We start from the raw sequence: 19534 nt of genomic DNA on the forward strand, positions 1-19534 counted from the left end.
GCTGTTCTTGATTTGTTACTGTTTTTATTCATTTGTTATTCACTTTATCACATTAATAGTAAGTGCATGTAGATATAAACATTAGGTTGAAAAATAGTAGCATTAAACTTTGACTCCATTAATAGTTGCTGGTCATTTTTTCTTTAAGCTTTAGATGATGTGTTCTTGTCTCTTATTTTCTCTATGTTGAACTGCAACTCTGAGAAGAAACCTCCTTCGATCAAAGGAAGGTAAACGGTCCAGCTGATAAATAGATGAAGAGACCGCGTGACTATTTAATAGATAAAGGAGACCAATCCTTGATATACAATTATAATTTATAATGCGCTACAATTCACTACACCCACGGTTGTAGCTTTTTGGTCTTCACATTACAAATATGCTGCCACCGTTCTTCCCCACGCTCCGGTCAGGACACCAACAAGTTGCCACCAACACTACAAACTAGCGCAACTTTTCCCGGTCCACTATATGGAAGGGAGTTTGCTGTGTTCTGGATGTGCACCTGAAGGCCTCCCTAAGGGCCTGCAAAAAGCATCCAGGTTCAGATTGATGTTCTACATCTCAGCAGGGTTTAATTCAAAGTCAACTCAGATTATTTGCTTTTGTTCACCAAAGTAAAGATTGGACGATAAACTGGTGAAATCCAACAACACATAAATTGAATGAAATAACAAAGAATCACTTAAAACAACTTGCTAAGAGAAAAACGTTTTAATATTTTTTTAATTTCATATTCATGAGGGAAAATGTTTTCCAGATTTCTAAAAACAAAAAACATTAATGTGATGAAATGAAAAAGTGATGAAAAGCGATTTCTTTGGTGATACAGACTTACCTCCAGTGCCTCTTGGAGGTAGTTAAACAGAATCACCTCCAGCACCAGCTCCTCTCCTCGGATTATGGACGTAGGAAGGTTCAGGGACAGGAAGAAGTCCTGAAACACTGTGAGCTGCAGGTGAAGTCACAGAGAAGATCAGAACAACAGAAAACAGGCTCCAAAGAGCTCCATCAGGGCAATCAATCAGCTGCAGGGAGGACTCTAGAAATACCTCTGCTGGTTCCTCTGTGATTCCTAGACCCAGTTTCTCTGACATGACGAAAGCAGAGGCTATCCAAGTTGTGATGCTATCAGGGACGGTCAGAGGTATGTCCTTTCTGTCTGAATTACTACAGAAACACTTCAAATTAGACTGGTAAATAAAAACATGTCCGAAAGGTTTTACTTTAATTCCACCATGAAGTACACAAACTGTACAAAATCTGAAGCTTCAGCACAATATTCTCCAACTTTGGATGTTTGTTGCCTGTTTGATATGTTTATCTGCTTCAGCACACCTGGATTAAATGAAAGATTAACTGGGTTCTCCAGAACCTGAGGACATTCTTTGGAGGCAATTTAACCATCAGATGCTCTGCAGCCAAAGAAATCTGAAACTTGGTCAGGACTCCAGCCTTTAAGGACTGAGTCACCTTCACCATTACAAACAAAGCTACCAAACTCAGCAGCACAGAAGAGAATAAATGACAAACCTGTTTTCCATACAATGCATAAAATAACTGAGGAGAATCTAAAGAAACGTCTGCATCATCTGTAGATAATGATGAGTCTGCTGTTACCACACGGCTCCTTTATTGTTTGATGACATGAAAAGTAGAGATCTAGGTGAGGTACAAGAGAAACTGTGATGCATTACCCTGTTTCGATGTCCATCCAGACCCACGTCTCGGGAAAGTTCTGACGCTTGTGTAGCTCTGGATGTTTCTGAAAATGTTCTCCGTTCATTTGGAGAAAGTAAACCAGTTCCTTTTCTACTGTTCAGAAGATGAATGTTAGTCACAGGCAGGGAGAAAAGAACATCCAACAAATTGTTTAAAAAAATCATTTGATTCTCAACATGTCTCAAAAATCTGTAAATCTGAGGGGTCACTGTGGATCAGTGGTACAGCAGGAACGCCAGGTTCGATTCCCATGTACTGCATGTCTTCCCGTTCTCTCCCTGCCCTTTGCCCTCTAGAGCTAGAATACAGGCCCACCAGTGCCTCAAAACCTTAACAATATTTCTAACCTTGGAGCAAGAACCACAGCTGACATATGGAACCAGAACACGTAGTGACTGGAATACCAAGTCCACCCTATGATCCAGCAGCCCACAAAACCTCTCTTAGCAACTTTTAGAACCTCTTCCTGCAGCCAGGAAAACCTCCTCCAGCAGCCTGTAGAACCTCCTCTAGCAGTCTGTAGAACCTCCTCTAAAAGCCAGTAGAACCTCCTCTAAAAGCCAGTAGAACCTCCTCTAGCAGTCTGTAGAACCTCTTCTAAAAGCCGGTAGAACCTCCTCTAAAAGCCAGTAGAACCTCCTCTAGCAGTCTGTAGAACCTCTTCTAAAAGCCGGTAGAACCTCCTCTAAAAGCCAGTAGAACCTCCTATAAAAGCCAGTAGAACCTCCTCTAGCAGTCTGTAGAACCTCTCCTAAAAGCCAGTAGAACCTCCTCTAGCAGTCTGTAGAACCTCCTCTAAAAGCCAGTAGAATCTCCTCTAAAAGCCAGTAGAACCTCCTCTAGCAGTCTGTAGAACCTCTTCTAAAAGCCGGTAGAACCTCCTCTAAAAGCCAGTAGAACCTCCTCTAAAAGCCAGTAGAACCTCCTCTAGCAGTCTGTAGAACCTCTTCTAAAAGCCGGTAGAACCTCCTCTAAAAGCCAGTAGAACCTCCTCTAGCAGTCTGTAGAACCTCTTCTAAAAGCCGGTAGAACCTCCTCTAAAAGCCAGTAGAACCTCCTATAAAAGCCAGTAGAACCTCCTCTAGCAGTCTGTAGAACCTCTCCTAAAAGCCAGTAGAACCTCCTCTAGCAGTCTGTAGAACCTCCTCTAAAAGCCAGTAGAATCTCCTCTAAAAGCCAGTAGAACCTCCTCTAGCAGTCTGTAGAACCTCTTCTAAAAGCCGGTAGAACCTCCTCTAAAAGCCAGTAGAACCTCCTCTAAAAGCCAGTAGAACCTCCTCTAGCAGTCTGTAGAACCTCCTCTAAAAGCCAGTAGAACCTCCTCTAGCAGTCTGTAGAACCTCCTCTAAAAGCCGGTAGAACCTCCTCTAGCAGTCTGTAGAACCTCTTCTAAAAGCCGGTAGAACCTCCTCTAGCAGTCTGTAGAACATCCTCTAAAAGCCGGTAGAACCTCCTCTAAAAGCCAGTAGAACCTCCACTAGCAGTCTGTAGAACCTCCTCTAAAAGCTGGTAGAACCTCCTCTAGCAGTCTGTAGAACCTCCTCTAAAAGCTGGTAGAACCTCCTCTAGCAGTCTGTAGAACCTCCTCTAAAAGCCAGTAGAACCTCCACTAACAGCCAGTAGAACCTCCTCCAGCAGCAAGTAGAACCTCCTCCAGCAGCCAGTAGAACCTCCTCCAGCAGCCAGTAGAACCTCCTCCAGCAGCCAGTAGAACCTCCACTAACAGCCAGTAGAACATCCTCCAGCAGCAAGTAGAACCTCCTCCAGCAGCCAGTAGAACCTCCTCCAGCAGCCAGTAGAACCTCCTCCAGCAGCCAGTAGAACCTCCTCCAGCAGCCAGTAGAACCTCCACTACATCCTCCAGCAGCAAGTAGAACATCCTCCAGCAGCAAGTAGAACCTCCTCCAGCAGCCAGTAGAACCTCCTCCAGCAGCCAGTAGAACCTCCTCCAGCAGCCAGTAGAACCTCCTCCAGCAGCCAGTAGAACCTCCACTAACAGCCAGTAGAACCTCCTCCAGCAGCAAGTAGAACCTCCTCCAGCAGCCAGTAGAACCTCCTCCAGCAGCCAGTAGAACCTCAGCCAGTAGAACCTCCTCCAGCAGCCAGTAGAACCTCCTCCAGCAGCAGTACCTCTCAGCACATTTTCTGTCTGACTTACATTGTTGTGGAGGAGTTCTGCTCCTCTTTGAAACGTTCCTTCAGTTCTTGAAGGTTTCCACTCAGCTCTTTGAAGATTCTTCCACATTTGAGTTGAATTAAATGTCTTCATTGTCTGACATGCTAATCAGGCTGAGATCTGGACTTTGACTTGGCCATTACAGTACCTTGATTTATTTTTTTCAGCCATGCTGTTATAGATTTTCTTTTGATGACCCAGTTTGGACCAAGCTTCAGCTTTTGGACAGATGGACTCACGTTAGAATACTTTGGATTGCAGAGGAGATCATGGTCCACTCAGAGGCTGCAAGGTGCACAGCACAACCCCCAATCATAATTCCTCCACCACCATGCTTTACAGTTGATACCAGTGTTTTCCAATTATCCTGTCATGACCTTTAACCTTTAACCTGCTGACTGAGGCCTGTAGAGTCTGAGATGGAGCTCTTTGGCTTCTGGTCATTTCCCTGAGCTTCACACTGACATTGGGGTGAATCTGCTGGGAGGTCTACTCCTGGGATGATTTGCAGCTGTCTGAGATGTTTTCCTCTTGGGAATAATACTTCTCTCTGCAGAATGATGGACTGAAGATGGCCTGAAAATGTCCTTCTAATCCTTCCCAGCTTGATAGACCTGAACAGTTGCTTTAATATGCACCATAACCAGCATAAAATCAGGACCAAAGCAGGAAAATAATGTAATCCTGTAATATACTGTGTTGGATCTGTAAAGTTTTAAGACTTGCTGAGAATCAGATGGTTCTTTATCTAGTCATACCATCTAAAAACTGGACTTCAGAGTCTGGGTTCAGTTTTTAGCATGATCATCTGACTGACTGTGGGAAAACAACCTTCTTCAGACTTACTGAACTCCAGCCCTGTTGAATTTGCTTTGTGTAAACTGGCGTCAGTTATCACTGCAAGATCACATGTCTGCAAAATTAAAGTTCACAGCTCATTAGTTCTGATGTCCCTTTAAATGCTGAAACTGGATCAGCTTGTTCTGGATGAATAAAAGTAGAAGCTAATCAGGCCAGGTGTCAGGGAGGTTTACCTGGAAAATGGTGTACGGATCTCCCATTGTCATCTTGGCGCTAAGGGCGTCGTTCATGGGAGCGTCAGACTCCTTCATCTCCTCCAGCAACTGTGAAAACAATACCAGAGAACTCAGAGCGGCTGCAGCTGGTCCAGTTAGATCCAGTTTCCCGTTAACAGACACTGGGGAAACAAGAGAGCTCAGATTTCACAGAAGGGTCTGCAGGGACAGAAAACAGTTGTATTAAACTGGAGAGGACCCTACAGATTTCTGGGATTCACAGTCTTCAGGGTGGCGGGTGAAGAACAAATCAGATTATATGACCAAGAACAAAGAGGGACTTTCAGATTCCCACTTCATTAGCACAATTTGAAGTCTGTTTAGAGTTTTCCCAGCTTATTTTTAGATCTATACATCAATCTCCCCATATTCCCCAGAGTCTTCAGATTCAGGAGTATTTTGATTAAAAAACAATTGTCTTGTCTCGTCTTGTCGTCTTCCGCTTCATCCGCGGGGGCAGCAGACTCAGCAGAGACGCCCAGACGTCCCTCTCCCCAGACACCTCCTCCAGCTCCTCCGGGTGGAGTCCAAGGCGTTCCCAGGCCAGCCGAGAGACATAGTCCCTCCAGCGTGTCCTGGGCCGTCCCCTGGGCCTCCTCCCGGTGGGACGTGCCTGGAACACCTCCCGAGGAAGGCGCCCAGGAGGCATCCGGTATAGATGCCCGAGCCACCTCAACTGGCTCCTCTCGATGTGGAGGAGCAGCGGCTCTACTCCGAGCTCCTCACCCTATCTCTAAGGGAGTGCCCGGCCACCCTACGGAGGAAGCTCATTTCAGCTGCTTGTATCCGGGATCTTGTTCTTTCGGTCATGACCCAAAGTTCATGGCCATAGGTGAGGGTAGGAACGTAGACCGACTGGTAAATCGAGAGATTTGCTTTTCGGCTCAGCTCTCTCTTCACCACAACGGACCGGCACAGCGCCCCCATTACTGTGGCAGCCGCACCGATCAGTCAGTAGATCTCCCGCTCCATTCTTCCCTCACTCGTGAACAAGACCCTGAGATACTTGAACTCCTCCACTTGAGGCAGGAAAAAAACTCTTTATATTAATATTAAGAACATTGTTTATGAACATGAAGCAATCTTGGAGCGATCCCATAAATCTGGAAGACATTTAAGGGGTAAATGAAAGAGGTGGTGTGGAGGAGGTTTAAACTCTGAACATAATGAAAAGCTGTTGATGGACTTCCCTTTCAGATCCGAGGAAACATGCAGAGCTGTAGGTCCCGAGGACTTGGAGTGGGAATCACATGCTTAGACCAGGACCAGAGTGGGTGTTCTTACAAGTAAAGAAGAAAGCTCTGACAAACATTCTGGTAGTGGTTCTGACCGTCTCCATGGTGATGTCATTTTGTGATCCCGCCCAACGCGTCGCTTTGTCGACCACCAGGATCCCGACCAGCGAGCCGGGTTCAGCCACCGACACTTGCAGGGTGACGTCCTCGGCAGGTTTCAGAGTGTCGCTGCTCCAGCTCAGAGATACCTGTCGACCACAGTTTGATCAATCAATCACTGATTAATGCAGGAACACAATGTTGCATCATGAAGTCAGAAAGAAGGTGAGTATAGAGTCACCTTGTTCTGTAGAAACTGGGCAATGGGTAGATGGATCACATCATTGACAACCTCTCCATTAGGAAGAACGCAGTAGACGATGATGGAGGCCAGAGGAGCCCAGGAGACCTCAGGGACCAAATTCAGATCACCTGAGCTTCTCCCAGCAAAAACCACCTGTCCTCTGGACTTCACCTGGACACAACCACAGAACTTCCATGAGGTCTCACGGAAGGAAATGCTTTGGGGGAAAAGGTTAGCAAACTGCCATTTTCAGGAGATTTTCCTTACCAAGTAATGAACATCAGTGATCGCAAAGCTCCCCTCAATCTTCAGTCGAAGGCGTGAACCAACCTAGAGAAGGTGGAGAAGATGCTGATACTCATATCCATAGATGTATGGATGTATGGATGGATGGACAGACAGGCCAACAGAAAATATGAAGATAACTTTGAAGTTCTGGTTTTGAATCCAAGTAAAACGGAAACAGGCTTAGATCTAGGAACCATGGGTTTGGGTTCCAGTACTACTGTACATTGTGCTCCTTTTTGACCCTTAACTTGCTATATATCCAGGAAGTCCTTTCTTCACATATCACCAAATATAAGTACATACCCCAAAAGGTGATACAGAAAAGCTTCCAGTTATGACCTTTAATCTGAACTGCTGTAAAATCTGATAGTCTAGAAACAAAATGCTGAAAGAGTTTTAATTCATGTTTTTATTACAGCACATCTGATGTGTTTTTTTTTTTTTTGTTGGGAAATGACCGGAATTAAATAAAATCTGACATGAAGACAACCTTGTTGAATTTAGGAAACACTTCAGAGTTTGCAGTGGGAAGAGACTCTGGTTTGGGTTTTAAACCCAGTTTTCTGCATTGTTGGATGAAGACCTGCAAACACAATGTTTGCCTGCACTGATTTTTAAAATACTGGGGGGACACTGGTGTGTATCACTGCTGGGACTGTTTTACCTTTGCAGGTCTGGAGGGTCTCTGAACCTGAAGGTAGGCATGACTTGGGGAGGTGTAGCTTCTGCCCAGGGAAAGAGTCTTCTCACAATCCTCAAAGGAAACCTGAAAATATTAAATAAATAGGAGTAGAAAATTCCTGAAGAAACACTGAAAGGGGCCTCTTGGTGTATAATACCCAACACCATAATCCTGTCATCATGGCTGGTTTAGGCCTTTCCCTCAAAGTAATCCAACCTTATATAGAACCAACACCTGTCCTGTAAAGAACCTGGAATGCAGCATCACCTCTATGTCTGTCACTGTGAACGGAAGAAAGGCTGAAATCTCAGCCTCAGACAGTCAGTATTAGAGGTATTGAGGAAGTACTGTAAGTACTTGTAAGTAGTAACTGTAAGTAGTAGGCGATTAGACCAAAAAATTTTTTTTCCATGTCCATTGAAAGAATCTGTTTGGAAATGTTTTGGAAACATGAAATTTGGTTCCCAACTGGAATGGGAAGCCGCCCCTAGCAACCATAGCAACATCTACAGAGCCGCCCCTAGCAACCATAGCAACGGCTACAGAGCCACCCCTAGCAACTATAGATAGCAACATCTCCAGAATCACCCCTAGTAACCATAGCAATGTCTACAGAACCGCCCCTAGCAACCATAGCATTGTCTACAGAATCGTCCCTAGCAACCATAGCAATGTCTACAAAACCACCCTTAGCAACCATAGCAATGTCTACAGAGCCGACCCTAGCAACCATAGCAACGTCAACAGAGCAGCCCCTAGCAACCATAGCCACGTCAACAGAGCTGCCCCTAGCAACTATAGCAACATCTACAGAATCACCCGTAGCAACCATAGCAATGTCTACATTTCTAGAATTGCGCCGCTCAAGGTGGCAGCAGGTTGGAGTAGCTCTGTTACTTTTGATTCTGATTTATTCTTTTTTGGGAACTATTTCTCTTGTGGTGGACAGTTGATTTTTTTTTTTGGATGACTGTCCATTCCAGTGTCGGATGCTGTGCAGCTTGGTGGATTTTTCTTAATACTTTCTATTTTTGGACATTTGTTATGATGCATTGCCATGGCAACGAGGTTGTTTCTTACAACCGGGAGCAACTGATTAATATCTCAAAAGCTCAAATAATACTTCAACTACAACCCCAAATCCCTGATGAGTGGAAAAGGAGACGCCGTGGATGCAGAGCAGGAGCTAAGAGAAGAGAGAGGAAGAAGTTCAAACCATCTCTTCCGTCAATTATGATGGGCAATGTGAGATCGTTGGGAAACAAGTTGGATGAACTCCAAGCCCTACAAAGGACCCAGCCAGAGTACCGGGCATGCAGTATCATGTGTTTTACTGAGACGTGGCTGCAGGATCATATCCCCGACTCCAGCGTCTCTCTGCCGGGCTTTTTAACCATACGAGCACAGAGATTTAAAGAGGAGCGGCAAATGTAAAGGAGGTGGACTAGCAGTACTTGTGAACAACAGATGGTGTAATCCAGGACATGTAACTCTGAAGTGTCATCTCTGCAGTCCAGATATTGAACTGTTGGCAGTAAGTTTTCGTCCATATTATTTACCCAGAGAGTTCACCAGTGTTATTTTGGCAACAGTTTACGTTCCACCTTCCGCTGTTGCTGACACTGCATGTGATGCCATCAGCTCAGTTGTTGCTAAGCTACAGACACAAAACCCCAATGCTTTTGTGGTAATATCTGGTGATTTTAACCATGCTTCACTCTCTGCTACACTTCCAACGTTTCAACAATTTGTCAGCTGCTCTACCAGAGAAAACAAAACATTGGATTTGTTTTATGCAAATGTCAAGGACTCATAAATCTCTATAGCAAGACCTCCGCTAGGCAAATCAGATCACAATCTTGTTTTTCTCTGCTCGAAATATAAGCCCCTTGTTCAGAGGCAACCTGTAATAAAGAGGACTGTGAGAAAATGGTCACAGGAAGCTGAAGAAGCTCTGCAAGGTTACTTTGAGGCTACAGACTGGGACGCACTGTGCCAGGCACATGGAGAGGACATCAATGCCATGACTGAGTGTGTAATCGACTATATAAACTTCTGTGTGGATAACATCAACCCCACCAGAACCGTGAGATGCTTCCCCAATAACAAACCTTGGATCACCAGTGACCTGAAGGACCTGCTTAACAAGAAAAAAAGAGCCTTCAGAGAGGGAGACAGAGAATTATTGAGGAGTTTACAGAAGCAACTTAAAGTCAAGATAAGAGACAGCAAGGAGGTGTACAAGAAGAAGCTGGAGAGCAAGCTCCAGCAAAACAATATCAGAGATGTGTGGACAGGAATGAAGAAGATCACAGGCTTCAAGCAGAAGGATGATCAGACCGATGGAGGTCTGGACAGAGCCGATGAACTGAACACATTCTTCAATAGGTTCAGTTCAGAAACAAGCTTCACATCCTCCTCTCCTGCTCACAGACAGACATTCCACCTTCCTTTGACCCACAGGACCCACAGCTGTCCAGTAACACCTGAGATGTTTTATCTTCCACCTCAGCCCTAGACCCTTCTGCTTCTACATGTTTGCCTTCAACCATATCAGAAGATGCTGATGCTTCCTTTGCTTCCCCCTTCCACCTGTGTATCTCAAGAAGTCAGGTGAAGAGACAACTGGAGAGACTGAATCGGAATAAGGCTGCAGGTCCAGATCATGTCAGCCCTAGAGTCCTGAAGGCCTGTGCAGAGCAGCTCTGTGGGATTCTGCAGCACCTCTTCAACCTTAGCCTGGCCCAGAAGAAGGTTCCGGTGTTGTGGAAGACCTCCTGTCTTGTTCTGGTACCAAAGAAAACTCACCCATCAGTCCTCAATGACTATAAACCTGTTGCCCTGACATCCCACATCATGAAGGTCCTAGAGAGACTCCTGTTGGCCCACCTGAGTAAGCAAACAGTAAACTATCAAGATCTCCTTCAGTTTGCTTATCGCTGTGGAGTTGGAGTTGAAGATGCCATCATACACCTGCTTCAACAAACCCACTGTCATCTGGACAAAGCCAGCAGCACTGTGAGGATCATGTTCTTTGATTTCTCCAGAACATTTAATACAATCCAACCTGATTTGCTTTGTCAGAAACTCCAGAAGACTCAGGTGGAGGCCTCAACAATCTCCTGGATCAAAGACTACCTGACAAACAGGCCACAGTTTGTGAGACTGAAGGGTTGTGAGTCTAACCAGGTAGTCAGCAGCACAGGAGCACCAAAGGGGACGGTACTCTCACCATTCCTTTTCACTCTGTACACCTCAGACCTCCAGTACAAGACAGACTCCTGTCATCTGCAGAAATACTCAGATGATTCTGCAGTTGTTGGTGGATCAGAGATGGACAAGAAGCTGAGTACAGGAAGGTGGTGGACCGCTTTGTGTCATGGTGTGGAAACAATCATCTTATCTTGAACGTGAATAACCAGGGACTTAAAAAAGCTCAACAAGCTGATAAAGGCTAGTTCCGTTCTGGGGACTCCTCTGGTACCTCTGGAGATCATTGTGGAAAGACAAATTCTTCATAAAATGAAGAACATTATGGAGAACTCTAAGCATCCTCTTCATGAGACTGTCCTACAACAACAGAGTGTCTTCAGTCAGAGGCTTCTTCAGATCTGCTGTAAGACGGAGCGCTACAGGAGATCCTTCCTGCCCACAGCCATCAGCATCTACAACGACTCTTTGAAGAAACCTTCATAATATGATCTACAACAACATTTAATTTTCCTTTGGGATTAATAAAGTATTTTTGAATTGAATTGAATTGAATAACCACCCCTAGCAACCATAGCATTGTCTACAGAATCGCCCCTAGCAACCATAGCTATGGCTACAAAACCGCCCTTAGCAACCATAGCGACGTCAACAGAGCCGCCCCAGCAACCATAGCAATGTCTACAGGGCCGCCCCTAGCAACCATAGCAATGTTTACAGAGCCGACCCTAGCAACCATAGCATTGTCTACACAGCCGACCCTAGCAACCATAGCATTGTCTACACAGCCAACCCTAGCAACCATAGCGACCTCAACAGAGCCGCCCCTAGCGACCATAGCGACGTCTGTACTGTATTTTATTTCAGAAAACTTCCAAAAGGTACAAATGGTGTAATCAGATCTAAAGCTTAATAACAGATGCTGGGCACGGCGCTGGTGATGTAGGGGTTAAGCTCGCGACCATGTGCAGAGGCTATAGTCCTCGGTGTGGGTGTCCCAGGTTTGAGTCCTGGACCTGGCAACCTTTGCCGAATGTCTCTCCCTCTCTTTGCCCCTCTTTCCTGTCTACCTACTATCAAAAAATGAAAAATAAAGGCTAGTGCCGCAAAAAATAAAAACAACTGAAGCTGATGTTTCAAAGGGTACTGTCATCATCTCAGGATAACGTATTGTAACTTACTTCAACAGTGAGGTGTTGTGTGTCATTCAGGACCTTGATGTGCAGAGGAATGACTCCGTCTGCTGGGACAGGAAACTCCATGTCTTCTGAGGACATCTCGTCAGAGTTCATCCATGAAGAATCTGAATCATTTGTTCTAAAAAGCATCCCCTCCTTCACCATCTGATCCCCAAGCTCTTTCCTTTCTTGCTTCACTGAAACTTTCACCATTCTTCTCTGATCCGTTGCTGTCAGCGGCTCACCGTTGTACGTTGATATTTTCAGCTACACAGATAAGAGAGCAAAGGTTCTTCATTGACTGGGCGGAGCAGGGATAAAATAAAACGATGGTTTCTCACCATGCCGCTGAAGCTTAAAGATGGTCTCAGGACTGTAGGAAAGTCTTCAAAGGAAATATCATATCTGTTTTTAGCCAAAACAACCCTGACTGTGTCTTGATATGCGAGACCTGAAAGAAGAGAAACATTCAGCACAGCTACAAACAACAGGGTTAATGGTCAGCATCCTGACCAGGTAATCGTCTCCCACTTCTTCTCTTTTCTAATCTGTTTCTGTAATTTTCTGTTTGATGAAAAATCCGATTTTTCGGATCAGTTCACCGTAAGCAGGTCTGAAATGATATTAGCAAAGTATACAAATAAGTATGAAATATCATCTAATCTCATGCTGAGGAATTCCAGGAAATATTCTGACAGGTTCGGCTGTAACATCCAGATGGAGTTACCTGTCAGGTGTTCCGTCACAGAAACCTCAATGGTTAGGTAGTCCATGCGTTCATCGTGGAGCATCATTCTGCCCGGGCTTTGATGAAACGTGGAAACATCAAACATGAACCTTTCAGAGCCGTCGATCTAAAGAACATTTTCATTACAGACATTTAACATTTTGCATTTAATCTGTTACTAAAATATGATTTAAATCAAACGTTTTACAACAGATCAGGTTTGTTAGCTGACAGGTTGGACTCTGCCTCTTTGTTTCCTGACCTCCTCATCCTCGCTGTGAGTCTGGACGTTGCCGTGAAAATGATGACTGAGCGTGATGTTCATGTGTCCGTGGACGGGTTTACCGTACGAGTACCTGAGAACAATTAACAGAACACATGAGATCCGATTTCGTAACAAACATGACGGTTAAAACACAAAAGGTGGAGGAAATGTTTCACTTTGCAGAGACGAAGCCTTTCAGGACGTCCTCCTGGTGGATGACCTCTGGAGCTTTAATCACAACCTCAAACTTTGGCAGAACTGGAACCAGACAGACAGACTGGGTCAGAGTTTCTGGTGTTCTTTCTGAGACATAGTCAGGTAAACGTGAGGAGAAACATACCATAATGAGCCACGTTGAAATGCTTCACGCTGGGAATGCCCTGTAAAGAAAGACATGACCTATTTATCCTCACCACTTCCAGCAAGAAAATTATTAGAGTAATTACTGGTATGTGACTGGTTTATAAACTGGTTTTGAGCCTCTAACTGCCGTTTGGTTTAGAACCAGGTCCATAAAACGTTCTGCCTCTACAAGTACTGATTAAGCTACAAAGAAATGCCTTAAAAATCCTGCTAATGGTCCTTGGAGCCGGACCCACTCACTGTTGAAGGTGTTGAACCCACAGAGGTGTCCACTGATAAAGGCAGAACCTTTTAACCGAAGAAGATCAGATCGGGGCAGAACACTTAACCCAGAACAATGTGGACCAGACCACACCTGATCTGCTGCTGCCATGACCATCTGCCTTCCACCTACACTAATGCCGGTCCCTTATAGGACTCACCCAAATCTGCTCACACCACGGACAGAATCCAGACCCAAGAAACAACAATCAGTCTTTAATAAAGGTCCAACAAGAAACTCTGCATGGCCCGGATAAACCAAGTTGGTTAAAAATGACCCAAATCACAGGAGAAAACCTCAATGAACACCAGAGACTGTTGCTGCAACACACCTGGACAGGTGAGAGACAGAAAACAGGATCAGAACATTTCATCATCCTTGTTCCGTCCAAAACCAGCCATCAGATGACGCTGTGGTGCCCTAGGCACAGCTGTACTCTGGACTGTAAATGTTGTATTATTATTAACAACATATACAATAAATATGGCATGAATATCAATCTTTTCAACTTGAAAAACGTGGGAGCGGCTGCTTCCGAACTGAGATGTAAAATAATCAAAATACAGAAAAGAAATGAGATAAAACATAAAGAAACCAGCAATAATAAGCAGACCAGTAACTACAATAGACAGGAAAATGAACGATAAACTAGGGCTTTTATGGTGCAGCTCCACATTTTGTTATCCGTATGTCCATCCAGAGAAGAAGTAGAGTTGAGGAAAACATGGTTTTGTTTTTAAAAAATTATTTGTGAAGGAAATATTTACCCATAACAATTATTACCTTCAATATACCTCCAGGTTTTTTTTCTCTTCTGAGGGTCCCAAAAATAATTTCATTCTTGAAAAATTCAAGTGAGTTTGGAGTTTTGGGAAATAGCCGGTAGTTCATCCCATCATCCCACCAAGCTTGACAATACAGATATTCATAAAACAGATGTTTTCTCGACTCAGCATCCCATCACAGAATGAAGACTCGTCTTCAGCAAATCTGAGTCTGAGAAATTCTTTCCAAAGCTCTGTGGATGTTTTAAAGTGGATTTCCTTAGATTGTGGAGAAATGGGACGTTTTTAATCATTTATACTTATTTTGTCCTTTGATTGTCTGATAATAATTGTGAGATATAATTTGGATTTGATACAAAAGGAAACAATGTACTAGTAAAGAATTCCCTAATTTTTGAATTTCGGGGTTTCGTTTTTGTTGAGCCCATTATTGCAGAATTCCAGGAAGAACAAGGTTCTATAATCAGGGTTCTGAATATTAATACCCATAGAGATTGATTTGTTTCTCACTTTTATGTAATTGTGTGGGCAATAGTTATGTTTGTAGATTAAAATCTAGTATAATAAAAACTTGCTGGTGAAACAAGTATGGGCAGGTTTTTCATGTCAAAGTCACATTTAAGAAGGAAGCTACCTCCAGGAGCAGAACCTGACGTGTTGTTGGAAAGTCAGAAAATCCAGACATAAGCCGCACCAGGAAAGGAAATGGCAATAACAAAGGAAATAGTCCCTGATTAAAAGGAGAGCGAATTTACGTATTCCCTCAAAATATTCACTTTAAACTCTTCTTAAATAAATCCTTAAAAGTAACATCCCTTCTGGTAAAATGTTCTCCTGAGATGATTTACGTTATTTAATGGGCTTTTCTGTTCTGAGTTAGGGTGAGAAGATCCTCGGTCCTTGAATCAGACTTACTTTGATGGTGGCCACGATGCTCCACTCACCCAGAGGAGGGTTTTCAGACAGCTGGAACTCTATGGACACAACACCAAGGACGCTATCTTCTTCCAGCCACTGTCTGAGAAGGTTTCCTCTCGGATCCTGGATCAGGAAACATAAATATGAAAACCCTCTAAACTGATCCTTGCTAAGTATTCACACCCCTTTCTACACGTTGTCCTGTTTCTACCACAAGCTTTAATGAGGTTTTATCTACAGACCAACACAGGGTAGAACATCTATGAAGCCGATGGAAAATGATTTGCTTACTAATAAAAACTGTGTGTTGCATATTCAGCTCTCTTTACGCTGACAACCTCAGGTAAAATCCAACTAGTTGCCCTCAGAAGACACCTCATACATGTAGAACACCATGTGTGGAGGAAAACTACCACTACACATCCACCTGAAAGCACCATCTCCACAGTGACACATGGTGGTGGTAGCACCATGCTGCGGGACAGGAAGCTGGTCAGAGTTCATGGGAAGATGGGTGGAGCTAAATCCAGGACAATCCTGGAAGAAAACCTGTTAGAGGCTTCAGAAGACCTGAGGCTGAGGTGGAGGTTCACCTTCCAGCAGGAGGACTGAACATACAGTCAGAGATAATATGGATGGTTTAGATAAGGGCAGATTAATGTGTTAGAATGGCCTAGTCAAAGTCTAGTCCAGGTTAAAGTCAAGGTCCAGCCCAACTGAGAATGTCACTCTGTAGATGTTCAAAGCTGGTGGAGACCTGCAGTTGGACCTTCTGCCAGAGGTGGTTCTACAAGGTTCTGATTAATACTAACCCTTTGTATTATTTTACTTCTATTTCACAGTTCTTGGTCCGTTATAGAAAAAAAATCATAATTACCAAAGACGGAGATGGACGATCATCACCCAATCAGCTTTATTAATTTAGCCTCATAAGGGAGACAGTTTCCAGCATCAGCCATGTGTTACTAAGCTGAGCTGGACTGTTCTGACCAGCACAAAGATCGACACTTCCTTATGTCAGCATAGCAAACACCCCATGTGGCCTGGCACCACCCCCTAGGAAGTGCAGAAGGTGAGAATTAACTTGATTCTCACCCAGACATCTCGACTCCTCTGCAACTAATGTTCTTGTATTTAAACAGAGGAGGTTCTTGGGGCAGGAAGGGAAGTGAAACACCTTTCTGTTTAGGCCAGGCAGGGTGTCACCTCAATTAGCAAAAAAGGCACTTTATAAAATTTCCATCACAGGTCTTTCACATAAAATCCGATAAAATACATAGATGTTCGTTTTTGGAACGGGACAACAAGGGAAAGTTTAGGGGGTGTGAATACTTTAGCAGGGAACTGTAATTGTTCTATGATGTTGTTCAGTTAAATTAAAGCAACGGTTCCTGGTTCTGCTGATCAGAATAACAGAAACCGGAGTTTTTAGTCTACAGACTAATTTCCCACTTGGATCAGGATGTCTGCCGGGCTGACACAGGGCTTCCCGTCAGAGAAAACGGACACGGCTCGGATCTTCACCACCTGACCCGGAAGGTAGTTCAGTTTGTCAGTCTGGATGAAAGTGGAGACGCCTCTGAGGTTGACTTGTAGCTCCGTGGAGTTGGAAAAGACTTGGACCGAACCTCTGTGGCCTCTGACCTTCAGGATGTAGGGCCGCTCGGGGCTGGACTTGTCTTCATGGATCTGTCAACACAAAGAACGGACCAGAGGATGATCTGGTGAACTGAACATCTGTTGGAGCTTCACCGATCAGGTTCATCTTCAAGGTTCTACTGAGATGCTTACAGCAGGCAGAATCAGCAGGCTGGTGGTTCCTGCAGAGAAAACAGGCGGTTAAAGTTCTGATCCAAAAACAATCAAAGATCCATAACGGTACTGAACTCATCACACACCTCCTGTCACCGTGGTGGAGTTCGAGGACAGCGTCTTGTCGTCATAAATGATGTCAGCAGAGACGGTGACTGAGGAGGAGCTCAGGATGCTCACTGACACCGTGGTGGGAAGTCCAGATCGGAACGCCGTGGGAGCCAGCAGCAGGTAGGAAGGCTGGGAGTCGGGTCGGGAGACGGGCCTGGTGTTTGTTCTAGCATCAGGCCTGGAAAACCAAAGGAAGAAAGGACATCAGAGACCTGGAAAATAATTCCACTCCAGGTTTTTACTTCTGTTCACTTCATTAGACAGCTCACAGTCTTCTGCTGAACAACCAGAATTACCAGTCCATTTAAAACACAGTTACTGGTCCAAATTATTGCATCTAAAAATTGACAAATTATTCTAGAAAATTATTTATGGAACATTCAAAATAATTTAGTGATCAAATCAATATTACAAGTTATTTAAGTGATTGATTTCAAAGAAATTAGTTGAGAATAAACTAGTAATGTTTTTTTTTTTAATAGTTCATTTATCATTCTTCTTCAAAACCAGATATTACTGGATAAAATTTAGATTTTGTAATTATCAGGAATTTATTATTGATGCATAAAATAATCATAAAAATCTCAAAAATCTCAATTAAAGATAATGACAAAGACAAAATGTGTTTAAAGTTTTAAGACTAAATTAATTAGCTTAGCAGAAATCTTGAATAATTAGTGTTTGAGTTTATTTCAGCTGTCAAACCTCTGCAGAAATCACAAGATTTATATGAATTATTGAAGGTTGACAGTAGCTTACTTTGTGTTGTCCAAACAATAGAAACGTAATAAAAAAATTCATTTTCAACATAAATTCCTGTAGAGAAAAGAAAAGCAACAAATATTAAATGTCATAGATTTATTCACCCAAGTGTCTGGGCTCCTGAAAGAGGGACTCAGACTCACTACAGGTGAAATATGTGTCCAGGTGAGGTTACCTGCGGGTGATGTTCTGAGCTGTGGTTAGAACGAAGAAGAGGAAGACTCCCCTCAGCTGGAGAAGATCCATCATCATGACTGAACCTTGCTTCTGGAAGCAGCTCATGTCAGCAGCTGCCTTTTTACCTGCAGACGGTGGCCACGCCCCCTCCACCTCCAGGTGTCAGTTTACCTGAAGGCTGCTGCTCTGATTCAGGATGAAGGAAAAAGTCAGGAGGACTCTCTGCTCAGACAGCTGCAGCTCGGTTATACCTGCTGTGCAACACGCTCTAGGAGGCGCTATAGAGCTTTGAAACCATCATATCTGTCTGAACTGTTGCATCCAGAACTTTAAGCTCCACAAACTGACTGTTGTTAGAGTCTTCCAGATCAAACGTAGAGCTTACCAAGCTTCCTCAGTCAAACCTGTGGAAGAACCTGCCTTTGAACATCCGAGTTACACAGATGGCTGATTAGTTTAATGCTATTTTAGCAATCATCTTCTACACTTTGGCTTCAAGTTCTAGTTGAAAAGGTTATTTTAGCTTTTATGAATGCTTTCCTAAATGTCACGCTGATTTGGTGTATTTTAATGCTGATTTTACTTTAATGTGTTTAATTGTTCTTCACTGATGATTTACACCTGCTGCAGCACTTTGGTCAACTATCGTTGTTTAAGTGTGCTATAGTAATAAACTCTGACTTGACTTTTGTATTTATTTAATTTATACATAGTTACTTAAGTTATTCTTTAGGCATGTACAGTATTTATGGCGGTCAGAGGTCCAGTGGCACCGATTGGATGGCAGCCCCACTTCTGCCACAAAGTAGCACTGTCAGAGTGTGAATGGGTGGATGAATGGGTGGATGAATGGGTGGATGACTGATTGTAGGTTAAAGTGCTTTGGAATCCTCAGACTTGATAAAAGCACTATTCAAATGCAGGGAATTTACTGTTTATTCATTCCTTTATTATTGTTGCATTCAAATGTGTTTATGTTTTTAGTCGTTGTTTTTGCCTTGATTTATTCTTTTACATGGATCTGTCTATCTATAAAAAGAATACTGAATGACACCCTAATCAACTGATTGGTTTAAGCTGGGGAATGTTTGGAAAACTCAAGTAGTTTAGATGTTCAACCATCAGTTGGCTAATCTGGAACCTAGAACTTGTCACCACTGACCTCCAGGCACTGAATCAGAACAAGGTAAGCAGAAACTCTGAAGGAACAACTAAACGACTCTTAGTTTAAACACTGACCTTCTTATGGTGTCTGCTTGGTTTGGTCAACTTTAGGTGTGCCTGATTCCTCCATATTTAAATACTGTTCACAGTAAAATGTTGGGTTAGGTTCATTAGGAAAAGTCACAATCCAATCTGTGATTCTTCCTTCCTTTGGAGAGTAGTTCCACTCTGACCCAGCAGGGGGCAGAGATGGTCCTTACAGCAGGAGACGTTGTAGT

General features: G+C 43.7%; 1 protein-coding gene across 2 annotated transcripts in view; it reads right to left on the minus strand.

The window, feature by feature from the left end:
* Nucleotides 1-18637, minus strand: part of cd109 (CD109 molecule) — a 52457-nt gene extending 33820 nt beyond the window's left edge. The window contains exons 1-20 of one of the 2 annotated variants that reach the window (XM_047387483.1): nucleotides 18091-18637; nucleotides 17129-17331; nucleotides 17022-17050; nucleotides 16683-16919; nucleotides 15228-15353; nucleotides 13243-13282; nucleotides 13079-13160; nucleotides 12900-12993; nucleotides 12638-12764; nucleotides 12252-12361; nucleotides 11914-12177; nucleotides 7505-7606; nucleotides 6820-6882; nucleotides 6550-6723; nucleotides 6305-6457; nucleotides 4933-5022; nucleotides 4745-4811; nucleotides 1698-1812; nucleotides 1053-1170; nucleotides 839-952 (exon numbers count right to left, since the gene is read on the minus strand). In XM_047387483.1, the coding sequence (XP_047243439.1) occupies nucleotides 839-952; nucleotides 1053-1170; nucleotides 1698-1812; nucleotides 4745-4811; nucleotides 4933-5022; nucleotides 6305-6457; nucleotides 6550-6723; nucleotides 6820-6882; nucleotides 7505-7606; nucleotides 11914-12177; nucleotides 12252-12361; nucleotides 12638-12764; nucleotides 12900-12993; nucleotides 13079-13160; nucleotides 13243-13282; nucleotides 15228-15353; nucleotides 16683-16919; nucleotides 17022-17050; nucleotides 17129-17331; nucleotides 18091-18197 (2415 nt within the window). In that variant the 5' untranslated portion in view covers nucleotides 18198-18637. Of the gene's footprint in view, nucleotides 1-838; nucleotides 953-1052; nucleotides 1171-1697; nucleotides 1816-4744; nucleotides 4812-4932; nucleotides 5023-6304; nucleotides 6458-6549; nucleotides 6724-6819; nucleotides 6883-7504; nucleotides 7607-11913; nucleotides 12178-12251; nucleotides 12362-12637; nucleotides 12765-12899; nucleotides 12994-13078; nucleotides 13161-13242; nucleotides 13283-15227; nucleotides 15354-16682; nucleotides 16920-17021; nucleotides 17051-17128; nucleotides 17332-18090 lie in introns of both variants that reach the window. The other variant, XM_047387482.1, reaches the window with a different exon arrangement.
* Nucleotides 18638-19534: the final 897 nt, after the last annotated feature.

This window comes from Girardinichthys multiradiatus, chromosome 15 (assembly GCF_021462225.1).
Source record: "Girardinichthys multiradiatus isolate DD_20200921_A chromosome 15, DD_fGirMul_XY1, whole genome shotgun sequence".
Classification (NCBI taxonomy): domain Eukaryota; kingdom Metazoa; phylum Chordata; class Actinopteri; order Cyprinodontiformes; family Goodeidae; genus Girardinichthys; species Girardinichthys multiradiatus.